This window comes from Malaya genurostris, chromosome 2 (genome assembly GCF_030247185.1).
Source record: "Malaya genurostris strain Urasoe2022 chromosome 2, Malgen_1.1, whole genome shotgun sequence".
Classification (NCBI taxonomy): Eukaryota; Metazoa; Arthropoda; class Insecta; order Diptera; family Culicidae; genus Malaya; species Malaya genurostris.
Window position 1 is genome coordinate 121169928 of NC_080571.1, and position 13953 is coordinate 121183880.

General features: G+C 40.0%; 1 protein-coding gene across 2 annotated transcripts in view; it reads left to right on the forward strand.

The window, feature by feature from the left end:
- Positions 1-13953, forward strand: part of LOC131432212 (neurobeachin-like protein 1) — a 191964-nt gene extending 178011 nt beyond the window's left edge. For both annotated transcript variants that reach the window (XM_058598346.1, XM_058598347.1), the window contains 7 exons: positions 10358-10618; positions 10677-12185; positions 12264-12436; positions 12503-12810; positions 12976-13090; positions 13154-13331; positions 13396-13953. In XM_058598346.1, the coding sequence (XP_058454329.1) occupies positions 10358-10618; positions 10677-12185; positions 12264-12436; positions 12503-12810; positions 12976-13090; positions 13154-13331; positions 13396-13558 (2707 nt within the window). In that variant the 3' untranslated portion in view covers positions 13559-13953. The remainder of the gene's footprint in view (positions 1-10357; positions 10619-10676; positions 12186-12263; positions 12437-12502; positions 12811-12975; positions 13091-13153; positions 13332-13395) is intronic.

Genomic DNA, 13953 nt, shown 5'->3' on the forward strand with positions numbered 1-13953 from the left:
TCGTTTGCCTGTTCGCCTATTCGTACCCCGAGTAATGAACTGTACTAATTGCAAACAATTGGGGCATACAGCTTCTCATTGCTGCAATAAGCCCCGGTGTGCTAACTGTGGGGAGGCTCATGCGGATGGCTCTTGCGGTAAGAATGCTGAAAAGTGTCTCTACTGCAAGGAGGGTCCGCATGACCTAATGTCATGTCCTGCGTATAAGCTGCGAGGAGATCGGATGAAGCGTTCCCTAAAGGAACACTCCAAGCGTTCCTTTGCCGAGATGCTTAAGAGTGCCACCCCTCCTAAACTGACACCGAACCCATATGCCTGCTTGTCAACTGACGAGAGCGATTCTGACGACCCTTTGGAAGGTCCATCATCGGCGGTCCCTCATAGCTGTAGGAAAAGAATAAATAAATCCTCTCATAAGCTACCTAGTAAGGGTTCGAAGGTGTCTTCCGAAGGGCTTCGAAAAGTTACAGCTAACGGGAATCGGGACACAACACCGAAGCAAAAAGCTCCTGGTCTCGGAAAACTCAATTCCGAGATGGAATTCCCACGACTTCCCGGGACTATAAAATCCTCAAGCGTCCCTGAAAATCTACCAGAGAACCAACTAGGTGCTGGACTTATCAAGTTCTCTGATGTTGTGGACTGGATTTTTACAACTTTCAATATTTCAGACCCTCTTAGAAGCATTTTAATTGCTTTCATGCCAACAGTAAAAACATATTTGAAGCAGTTGACTGCAAATTGGCCCCTTCTCTCAGCGATTGTATCCTTCGATGGCTAAATCATCCACCGAGGTCACGGATCTAATCACTGTTTTACAGTGGAATTGCAGAAGTATCATCCCAAAAATAGATTCTTTTAAATTTCTAGTAAATAATCTGAAATGTGACGCATTTGCATTGTGCGAAACTTGGCTAACTTCTGAAATATCCTTAAACTTCCACGATTTTAACATTATTCGCCTGGATTGAGATGATCCCTATGGAGGAGTACTTTTAGGGATCAAAAAGTGCTATTCTTTTTATCGAATTAACCTCCCCTCGATACCAGGTATTGAAGTTGTCGCATGTCATGTTACAATCAAAGGTAAGGACCTTTGTATTGCTTCCATCTACATTCCCCCTAGAGCCTTGGTTGGGCATCGGCGGCTCAGTAATATCATAGAGCTCCTTCCCGCACCGACGTTGGTTTTAGGAGACTTTAACTCACACGGTACGGGATGGGGTTGTCTTCACGACGATAACAGATCAGCTATGATCCATGATATTTGCGACAACTTCAATATGACAATCTTGAATACGGGAGAAATGACACGGATTCCTGCACCACCAGCAAGACCAAGTGCGCTGGATTTATCCCTTTGCTCGACATCGCTACGGTTGGATTGCACGTGGGAGGTAATTCCTGATCCCCACGGTAGCGACCATCTACCGATCGTAATATCAATCACCAGCGGCTCAAAACCATCGAAGACAATCAATGTTTCGTATGACCTCACACGAAATATTGATTGGAATAACTATGCGACCGTGATATCTGAGAAACTTGAAAGAACTCAACAACTTCCTCCGGAGGAAGAGTACACGTTTTTGGCTGGCTTGATTCTCGACACCGCGACTCAAGCTCAGACGAAACGTGTACCCGGCGCGAAAACTAACATCCGTCCTCCCAACCCGTGGTGGGACAAAGAGTGCACAAATTTAAACGCGGAGAGAGCCTCCGCGTATAAAGTATTTAGAAAAAATGGAACACCTGATAATTACCGGAATTACGCGGCGTTAGACGTTAAAACTAAGAACTTGATTAGAGCTAAGAAACGCGGTTACTGGCGTCGGTTCGTAGACGGCCTAACAAAAGAAACATCTATGAGCACTCTTTGGAACACAGCCCGACGAATGCGCAATCATAACACAACGAATGAAAGCGAGGAATATTCTAACCGCTGGATATTCGATTTCGCTAAAAAAGTATGTCCAGACTCTGTTCCGGAACAGAAGATCACCCGCGCCGCGACACCAAATACAAACGAAACACCGTTTTCGATGGTAGAGCTCTCACTTGCGCTCTTGTCATGTAACAATAAAGCCCCGGGATTAGACAGAATAAAATTCAACTTGTTGAAAAATCTGCCTGACCCCGCCAAAAGGCGCTTGCTGAGTTTATTCAATAAGTTCCTTGAGGACAACATTGTTCCACATGACTGGAGACAAGTGAAAGTGATATCCATTCAAAAACCAGGAAAACCAGCCTCCGATCACAATTCGTATCGGCCGATTGCTATGCTTTCCTGTATCCGGAAATTGTTCGAAAAAATGATTCTGTTTCGTCTAGACAATTGGGTCGAGACTAATGGCTTACTTTCAGATACACAATTTGGTTTCCGCAGGGGCAAAGGAACGAACGATTGTCTTGCGTTGCTCTCAACCGAAATTCAAATGGCATTTGCTCGTAAGGAACAAATGGCGTCAGTTTTCCTAGACATCAAGGGGGCTTTTGACTCAGTTTCTATAAATATCCTATCTGAGAAGTTGCATCAGCATGGTCTTTCACCAATTTTGAATAACTTTTTGTACAATCTATTGTCAGAGAAATACATGTATTTCGCGCATGGTGATTTGTCGACAATACGATTCAGTTACATGGGTCTTCCTCAGGGCTCATGCTTAAGCCCCCTTTTATACAATTTTTACGTAAACGACATCGATAAATGTATCAACACATCTTGCACGCTAAGACAACTTGCCGACGACAGCGTTGTGTCCATTATAGGACCCAAAGCTGGCGATCTGCAAGGGCCGTTACAAGATACTCTTGCCAGCTTATCCACATGGGCTCTTCAAATGGGTATCGAGTTCTCTACGGAGAAAACTGAGCTGGTTGTATTTTCAAGGAAGCGAGAACCAGCACAACTACAGCTTCAACTGGGGGGTGAAAACATAGCTCAGGTCTTCACATTCAAATATCTCGGGGTCTGGTTCGACTCCAAAGGCACCTGGGGATGTCACATTAGGTATCTGAAACAAAAATGCCAGCAGAGAATCAATTTTCTTCGTACAATAACCGGAACTTGGTGGGGTGCCCACCCAGGAGACCTGATCAGGCTGTACCAAACAACGATATTGTCCGTTATGGAATATGGATGCTTCTGCTTTCGATCCGCCGCGAACACCCATTTCATTAAGCTGGAAAGAATTCAGTATCGTTGTTTGCGTATTGCCTTGGGTTGCATGCAATCAACTCATACGATGAGTCTTGAAGTGTTGGCGGGCGTCTTACCGTTGAAAAACCGGTTCTGGGATCTCTCATATCGCTTGCTCATTCGATGCGACATTTTGAATCCTCTGGTGATTGAAAACTTCGAAAGGTTAGTTGAGCTTAATTCTCAAACCCGTTTTATGTCCTTGTATTTTGATTACATGGCTCAGAATATTAATCCTTCTTCGTTTGCTTCCAACCGTGCTCATTTCTTGGATACTTCTGATTCTACTGTGTTTTTCGACACATCCATGAGAGAAGAGATTCGTGGAATTCCGGAACACGTACGCCCTCGAGTGGCCCCTAATATATTTTATAATAAATTTAGAACAGTCAACTGTGAAAAGGTGTTTTACACTGATGGATCAAACATCGACAGGTCCACAGGCTTCGGCATCTTCAATCAAAACATCACCGCTTCTTACAAACTCAGTGATCCGGCTTCAGTTTACGTCGCAGAATTAGCTGCTATTCAGTACACCCTCGAGATCATTGAAACCTTGCCCAAAGACCATTACTTCATTGTCACGGACAGTCTAAGTTCAATAGAAGCTCTCCGCGCAGTGAAGCCAGGAAAGTATCCCCCATATTTCCTGGGGAAAATACGGGAACACTTGCGAACTTTATCTGAACGGTCTTATTTAATATCGTTAGTCTGGGTCCCTTCACATTGTTCCATTCCGGGCAATGAAAAGGCAGACTCATTGGCTAAGGTGGGCGCGTTACAAGGTGACATTTATGAAAGACCAATCTGCTTCAATGAATTTTTCAGTATTTCTCGTCAGAAAACTCTCGAAAGTTGGCAAACTTCATGGACGAATGACGAACTGGGACGATGGCTACACTCCATTATCCCTAAGGTATCGACGAAACCTTGGTTCAAGGGGATGAACATGAGTCGTGATTTCATTCGCGTTATGTCACGACTCATGTCAAATCACTATACATTTAACGTACATCTCCGGCGTATCGGGATCGTGGAGAACGGGCTCTGCACCTGTGGCGACGGTTATCAGGACATCGAGCATGTCGTGTGGTCGTGCGTAGAGTATCGCGACGCCAGATCGGAGCTATTGGAATCCCTCAGGGCCCGAGGTAGACCGACTGAGGTTCCGGTTCGGGATGTGTTGGCGAGTCGGGATAGTTCATATATGCTTCTGATATACCAGTTCCTCAAACACATTAATATACAAGTGTAATCTGTTACATCTTGCTTAGAAAGTTCCTCCTATTTATCGACGTTATTTCAACTGTGGCTAAGAATTATTTTCACCTGCAGGTTCGACACTAACTTCCGCCGATTACCCCGAGTCCTCTTCTGTCCACCATCTTCATCGGAACTAACAAGATCTTTTTGCTGTCACTAACCTTCTCGCTTCCCCCCTCCCCGTCTCTTCTCCATCTCGATGTCAACTAATTAGATCTCTGTCGTTCTTAGTCATTTCGTTCCCATATCCCCATTTTACTTCGTTTTCCGCAATATTTACTTCTCTATATTTTTCGTTATATTTACATCACCATCATCGCCCACGGAAGGTCGCTCTAGTCATGCGGGCCACCCGCCGGGTATTCGTAGCCTGGGGGTGTTTCCCGCGGACCCACACGGACCGAGGGATGCGGCCAACGTCATCTGGAAGACTCATGATATATTCCATCCACCGGCCGGTGCCGATCGCCAGCTGAAGGTTGGATCTGCCAAAGTCGACCACTGCGACCCCAATACAACATTATCCAATCATACTATCCTAGTTTTAAATTAGTCGTTAATAAAATTAGAAAAAGTCCTTGGCACCTTAGAGCTAAAGCAGTGTGCCTTAAAAATAATTATATTATTGAATAAAAAAAAAAAAAAGGTTACCTGTTCAGAATCAGCAGCTAGTGAAACCAGTACTTCTGATATTACAAACGTTAGTAACATTATGTCGAAAAAAACTGTAAAACAAGGCAAACCCAATACAATCAACACTGGTTTAAAAATTCCAAGCAATATTGAAGAGACGAATAAAGTCGTATAGCGAACGAAGATGCGACTCGTGAACAAACTGCCCTACCTCAATTCCCACTAGAATAATGAAATTACAGCTTCCAGTTTTATTAGTTAAATTTATTTTATTTTTTTTAAATACTTATTATGATATTTGTATCATGCCGAAATTGGAAAGAACCGCTGTAAAATGGCGATTATCGTCTCCGAATTTCAAGTCTTTCTTTCAACTTTCTACTTCTACTGCTTTCTGCTTGCGAAGTGACAACTGCCGTTCTCACTTTCTCTTTCACATTCACTTCACTTACATGTCACTTCACTTGATTTTCCTTATTACCAGTATCACGCATTGTGAAGTGATCACTGTAGTGGAAAAAACTCATTTTTTCAACGAAATGTTGGTGGCGTGATGTTCATAATGACATCAAGTTCATCCAAATAATTACTTTTGTCTTTGAAGCGACTTCCGTCCTAAGGACCTAAATTTACTTCACTCGATTTTCACCGTGAAGTGATACCGATAATAAGGGTCTCAATCACTTCACTTGGTTTTACCGTGTAGTGATACCCGTAATAAGGGCCAATATTAAATGGTCTTCCACGTAAATTTGCGTGAACTGTGACGCTATCTAATAAGATGTAAAATCACAGGGATTTTTTAAGTATGTACCTAATTAGGCTGTATAAAGAAACTACGAACTTTTTAGTTTACTCCAACCAGACTTCTCTGCAACCGTTTGAACTGTTTTTGTTCAAGAAATTCGAAATTTTTCTATAGTTGTCGCTTGTTGTTTATGTTGAGAGAACTCTTCACAAAAGCCCAAGACCGCTCGATAGATCGCAACTTCGGGCAGTTGGATTCGCCCTCTTTCAGTACAACTACATTCGCTTTGTACCATTCTAAAACATTTTCGCCGTAGTGACAAGATGCCGAATCAGGCCAGAATAGTGAGGGAACTCAGTCATGGCTACGTAGTAATGGTAATAATCGCATCTTTAAGTATTCATCACGGTATATTGTCTTGTTTACAGTTCTGATAGTAAAAAGCTCCTCTACGCCGTTCCGTTGCTTGGCAGTATAAAAACGAAATTCCGGGAATCTGCTTAAAGTCTTCCAGCAAATAAGTTTCATCGTCCATTATTTCGTAGGAAAACTTCGTCAAATATTCGCGATATAACTTGTGAAGCCAGGTTTTAGCCATCACATTCTGCTTATCATTTCGGTCCGGTACAGTTTTCACCTTGAACGACTTCATACTTGCCAGTGCTTGAAAGTATGTAGGAAAGTTGGGACATTTTTAATTTTCTAGCCACAGTACGTACTGAAAGATCTGGTCTCTTCTGAAACATTTGCTTAACCTTCGCATCCTTCTGGTGGTTCCTGAGATCCGTTTTTGTTCCGCTCCCAGTTGTCAAACGTGCATCGAAAGATTTAAGAACATTATGGACAGATCTTGCAGAAAAACCAAGTTTTTTACTGACAGATCCAGATTTTCATTGTGACCGCACACAATTGCTTTTCGCACTTGCTCTTCTTTCGGCGCCATCTTCGATCTAGAAGCTTGTAGGGTCACCAAAAATTGTTTCTACACAACACAATGAACATACATTCACCAGTCTACGAAATATTGCACGCGTTGATGAAGTATTTCCAGAGATACACGTATTTAGGGGTATCTAGAGATAGCCTTAATAGAAATTTCGAAAAGAAATTACCTAAATGGTAAACATTTGAGAAACGTTTATTTTAGGTATTATTCATACAGAAATGTACAGTCTTCCAGGTACATGTTGAATGGAATGGATGAGATCAATATACCAAGACTTGTGCTTAAACTTCTGATGAAAAACATGGTTTCAGGAAATGTTACTGTTACAACAAGAAACATGAAAATTGTTTTTTCATAAAAAATGAAAGAGCCTTCCTTTAAGTCGTGTATAATAAATGAATAAAATAAAAGGAAAAGTACCGCCAAAATTTTCTAGGCTGATACACCAAACCAATGCTTTTTAAAGTTTGTACTTTTATTGAATGGGTAAAAATTTATGAATTATAACGATTTTAATTAGTTCTTCTCGGTAAGCATTAACTTGCAGAAGCTAGAAGAAAGAATTAAATAGAAAGATGGATAGGTATTCTAGATTGAATCAGTTATAAATTTAGAACAGAAAGGCTAGCCTAGACAGGCTCATATGAACGGCTGAAAGCAAAAGTCGGATAAGTGCAACTTAGTTTGAAAAACCCGTTTAAGTATTTTTGAATGCAAAAACAGGATAAAAACGAGAAACTTAGTTCGTATCTGTTCTCATCACGACGGAACTATATTTTCCATAATGGATGGAGCTATAATCTTTTATTAATGACTGCATTCATGTTCACTAAATGTATAATGTTTTCGCCAATTAACAAACAAACATGTATTAAGGATTACTGAAAAAATGAGAACAGAGTTGTGTTTCTTTTGATAAGGTCAATGCTCCTGTTCATCATCTGTGCAGTCAAGTTTGCATATTAGTGATTTTAATTCGAGGAACATCATAGTTGTATCATTCAATTGTGAATATTACAACAGATTTGAAATTTTTATTCAAACGTTATTAGAGTGAAATGTTCAACATATTTTAAACCTTTTCATAGATATATGATAACTATGCTATATTTATGTCGGCTCTTCTATTCATTCAATGTATTCATAACATGCCACTGGCTCAAAGGGAATGGATGGAAATAGGATCATTCGCAACGAGTTTTCGCGTTGCTAAAACAGCAGTATTGCTCAATTCTCAAGCCATTTTTTCTGAAATACTGTTTCTTAGAGCCGAAGCAAAGATGTTTAATTCGATTTTATCACAATTTGTTGATTGAAACTCGACTTTCAGCTAAAAAATAAAGCGAGTAAACAAATGAGATGACTGTCGGTATAAAAGGATTAATCACATTTTAGATTAAGCGTAATTTGCATTAAGGAACATTTCATGGCCGCCGTTGACACCAAATAAATTTCGAGCCCGAAAAAAGGAGGGAATTGAATTGACTTTCAGCTTTCATTTTCAGAGCATCGAGCCCAGGTAGGCTGCGTGAAAGGCATCGACTCACCCATCACGCTATCAGCGATGCCAGATAGTAGTAGTGTCATTTCCGTAGATTGGCATTTTTCTCGGAAGCTCTCGCGGTGAAAAGCTTTTTTTTGCTCTCCAGACAAAACTAGTTTCCGTAGTTCTCCGTTGATGATAAATTTTTATTTCCGTAGATTTCCATAGAAAATAAAAAGGAAGCAAAAACGACACGAATTTGAAGAAAGAGTGGATGGAAGTAAGCAAGTGCGCTATCTTTGCAAGTGTTGCACAGAATTTGAAGGGCAGTGTTTATTTATATATTTTATTTATTTATTCTAGGGGTGGAGGTTGAATAAATCAACTTTGTGAAAAAAAACTAATATATGTTTATTTATTTCCTGAGATTTTAAAAATATCCGGCGCAAAATGAAATTTTGTGACCATACTTGTTGCTTTTTTTCTCGAGTACAGTTATTTTCTACTGGCTTTCCTGGAAATTTCTTTTTGATAATCGTAGACCAATCCGGAAAATTCAATTAAAAGAATTAATTTAAAAGTAATCTTAAGGTTTCTTCCTTAAATACATTTAGATATTTAACCAAAAAGGCTTTGATTGATGACGTGTGATTAAAGGTAATTGAGCAGATATCATACATCATAGCAATCTTGTCTTAATAGATTTGATCTTTTACACGTACTCAGCATGAAAAGCAATCTTCCATGTTTCAAGTCATTCATTTGCAGGATCTTATTTAGTCAAAACTTTAAGTGATAAAGTTTACAAAAATTTACTTGTTCTTTACCTGTAATATAAACACACAATGATTGGATTTCATGGCGCGTGTTCAATGCATTTTTGAAAACTGTTGAAAGAAATTACGTGCTTCCACTTTGACTAACATACAAATTATAGTTTTCCATAAATTAGATCGTAAGTTTATTATTTTAAAATCGATTTTAGTTGTAAATAGTGCTACAAATGAAAAAAATGGGTAAATTTTAGTCTACCGAGTATAGACATATTAGAGCGTAATAAATGGCATTCATCTCAGCTTCAGTAGTCATCTCGTATACGAAAACCTTTAGTTAGAGTGAGATCTGTTGTCTCTGTTCAATAGATTGACTTCAAGAGTAAGATGAAATTAGGTAAATTCGCTTCAAGTTTTCGCGGTGCAGTATTGCACAATTTTCGAACTATTTTTTTCTGCGGTATTGCTTCTTAGAGCCGAGGCGAAGTTATTGTATTATATTTTATTACATTTCGTGGATTGAAAGTCGAGTAATCGGCAAAATAACATGGCGACTCTACTAACGAGATGACTATTAATACAATAGTTCTACGTTATATGTGGATTTGCGTTATCTATAAATTTCAAAATTTGAAGATGTGTATGTTAGCAGCACCACTCGAATGGGACTCATGCTTTAATTACTTTTGTTCGATTTAACGATTTATTAAATTTTAGTTTGACGTAAAGCCACCATGACTAAGTTCAGTTTTTGCAATGACTGATCGGAATTGGAGAAGCCAAGTGAAAGAAAAACTAACAGAAAAGATGAATTTTAGGTATAAAGCGAGAGGACTAGTGTTTGATGGACAGAGTAGATGTTTGGATGTAAGGAATCGGTCGGGTGACGGCCAGTATGTAGACCATGTTCGATGTACGTTGCTACTATGTCTGTTTCGCGTTTTAGAGTGACTAAAACAAGATAAGAGTGGCGAAATGGTAGCGTGTATGCACGGAATGCATGAGAACGCAGGTTCGAGTCCTGTCTCTGAGCGTATCTTTTTCCAAAAATTCATCTTTTCTGTTAGTTTTTCTTTCACTTGGCTTCTCCAATATATACTTTTGTTCGTTATGACGTACGGAATACATAACGTTGTGAGCGGCTTTTCATAATTATGAAGAATATTCCACAATACCAAAATGCATAGACCTTGTTATATAGGGTAACAATAGAGCCAATTCATCCTCATATATTCTTACCTTGTTGATGTTATATAATTTTTGTTGCATCTGAAGTTTGCATTCATCAAAATTGTTGTCTCTTTTGTTACAGTTCTACCGAGGAAGAGTTCTGGCGTCTATCGCATCACGAAAATGGTGTTCGGATGCGATTGAAATTGGAGCCGGATTTCAACCATGATCCCCATACGGCCGCTTCCAATATGCGTGACAACACGACGAGTCACTCTCAGAGCTGCCGTCTTTCTACCGAGCTAGGCTCAACTTTTGCCCCAGCTGCCGTGGGCGATGAAAATGTCGATGAGGACATTCTGTTGCTTGAAGAAGAAATGCGCAACAGCTTGGAACCGCAAGTGTAAGTTGTTCAAAGCTTTTGCATTCTAGGTTTTCTATAATTAGAATCTTATATTTAGACCCGAAACATCTGGTAAGGAGAAAATTGTCATATCCCAGGAATGCGAACTTATCACTTTAATGACGAGAGTCAAGGGAAGACTTGATTTGACGACAAATCAGATAATGTTTTCCGAAATTGGACCGATTCGTGATGATGGTCAACGAAACGATTTCAAATTTCCAATAGGACAGTTGCGAGAACTACACCTGCGGAAGTTCAACCTACGCCGTAGTGCTTTGGAAATGTTTCTCGTCGATCAGACGAGTTATTTCCTAAACTTTACTACGAAAACTCGAAACAAAATATTCACAAAAATTCTTAGTCTACAACCTCCAAACATTCTTTATGGATCAGGGCGATCGCCGGCAGAATTGTTACGATCTTCTGGACTGACGCAAAAGTGGGTCAACCGAGAAATATCAAACTTTGAATACCTGATGCACCTGAACACTATCGCCGGCAGGTCGTACAACGATCTCAGTCAGTATCCAGTTTTCCCTTGGATATTGGCAGATTATACCAGTGACATTTTGGATCTAAACGATCCGAAATCTTTCAGGGATCTTAGTAAACCGATAGGAGTAGTAAATCCGAAAAATGAAGCTGAGGTCAGAAGTAAATTTGAGTCTTTTGAAGATCCGTCCGGAATGATACCTAAATTTCATTTTGGTACTCATTATTCCAATTCTGCGGGTGTCTTACACTATCTAATACGAGTAGAGCCCTTCACATCATTGCATATTGAGCTACAAAGTGGTCGATTCGATGTAGCGGATAGACAGTTCCATTCCATTCCTCAAACTTGGAAGCTTCTCATGGATAACCCGAATGATGTGAAAGAACTTATACCGGAGTTCTTCTACTTCCCCGAATTTTTGAAAAATTTGAATAAGTTTGACCTCGGTATACTACAGACTACGAAAGAACGGGTGGATGACGTTGTTTTACCACCATGGGCAAAGTCATCCGAAGATTTCATTGCAATCCACAGAAGAGCCTTGGAGTCTGAGCATGTTTCACAGAATCTTCATCACTGGATCGATCTTATATTTGGATATAAGCAAAAAGGACCCAAAGCTGTTGAAGCACTCAATGTGTTCTATTACTGTTCCTATGAAGGGGCCGTAGATTTGGATAAGATTACCAATCCGATTGAGCGGGAAGCAGTAGAAGGCATGATCAACAACTTCGGACAAACGCCTTCACAACTTCTACGAGAACCACATCCGCGAAGGTTGTCGCAGGATGATCTGACGATGAAACTACTCAAATTGGAACTGAAAAAGCCTGACTTGACGCTGATTCTTGATCGTGTCAATTGCATCAATTGTGAACTATCGTTTGACAAAGATCCGGTAATTTATCTCAGCACACCACGTAGTCCTCCGCGATCCTTTTTGCAGACTAGTCCCGATATGTTGATATCGGTTACAAAAAGCGGTATACTCGGATGCAACAGCTGGCTGTCGTTTGACAAAGAGAAAGGATTTCTTCTGGAAATCGATGCAACTACCTCCAACCTCAAGTAAGAATACTCTCGTGAATGTTTTTGAACTGCTCAATTTTGTTTATTAATTATCCATTTTTCCGATCATACTCATAGAAACCGCAAAAAACTGATAGGCCCATTCCACCCTTCAATCAATTTGAATTCAAATCTTTTTGCGGTCAGTGTCGATGGCAAATATTTGTATGCTGGTGGCATTTGGGACAATTCGGTTCGTATATTTAATATGGCGCGCGGAAAGGTAGTAGCCTCGGCGGTCCATCATTTCGGTAGGTCCAATTGATAAACTACTTTGGAGAAACAAACACGATCGATATTTATTGCTTGCTTTTCAGATGTGGTAACTTGTGTAGCTCTGGACAGCTGTGGGTCGTACCTAGTAACCGGATCGAAAGACAGTACATGTGTTATTTGGTCGATCAGTAATGGTAGTACGACTGGTGCGGCCAGTGCTTCCAATCTTCAACCAAACACAGCGGCATTGAATCAGAATTTAGCCGGGAATGTGGTGGGAAGTTCCAACGTAATGCATCTCACCAACAATCTAACTCCGAAACCAGTTCACACATTGTACGGACACGATGATGCCGTTTCCTGTGTGTCCATCATGACCGAACTGGACGTCGTCGTTTCGGGTTCATTGGTAAGTGAATAAAAAATTATTAGATGTTTTTCACTTATACGTATGTTTTTTCTCTTGCCTGGGAATATTATTTCGTTTCACCAATGAATGAAAATCCATGTCCACAGTTATACTAATGCGTGTAAAATTTAAGAAAGATTTTCAAGTTCACTTTAAATATTACAGGACGGAACTGTTAATGTGTACACGATAAAAGAGGGTCAATTTATGAGGACAATAAATCCGATTGGATGTACGGGTATGAATATAGAAATCTCCTTTATCACACTTTCCTACCAAGGTAAGCTCATGTCAATCAACAGTGAAAACATTTCGGATCATTATCATTGAACATGTTCCCTAGGTCACATAGCATTTTCTGCTCTTGACGATACCTCCCATTCTGTCCATGTGTTCAGTATTAATGGCGTTAGTTTAGGCTCAAAGTACGTATCTGGTCGTGTGACAGGGTTGACAACGGCAACCGATTATCTGGTAGTATCCGACGACGCAGGAGACCTCACGATGAGTCGTTTGTATGGGTAATTCAATATCGTATCTCGATACAGTGATAATGGCTCTTAATGTTCGATGTTTTATTTTCAGATTGAAACCCATATTCGACATTCCACTGCATATTCCAACGCAAACAATCGTCGCAACTGGTGGCAATACCCACTTGCTGGCACCACTTCGTGATGGGAGTTTGGCTGTGATTGGTATCATGCAGCCAATTGCGTACAAAAAGCATAGTGTGCTAAATGTGTGATTCAATTTTGTGGAGTTTTCAAAACTACTGACGCACCAGTTAGTCTCGTCAATTAATGTATTTCTTAGTTTGATAACAAATCGTGGTCTTCATAGTGTAAACCCATTCGTCACTGCGAAACTGGTCTAGTAAACAAAACTGCATGAGAACTTAAACACGCTAACCTCATGTTAAATTCATAACACCACAGGTGAGTAATCTAGTAAAGCAAGCTTCCCGTAACTCTAGTTTATACAGCTAAACCTCTTATGGCGAATGAGTTCAAAAATCAAGTGCAGAGATCGATGTGTTAGATTAGGTGTGTTTTTAGAAAAAATTGTTATTTCTAATATATGTTGTTAATTTATGACCATTTAAAGTAAATAATATTTAATACAGCAATCTATATACAACTA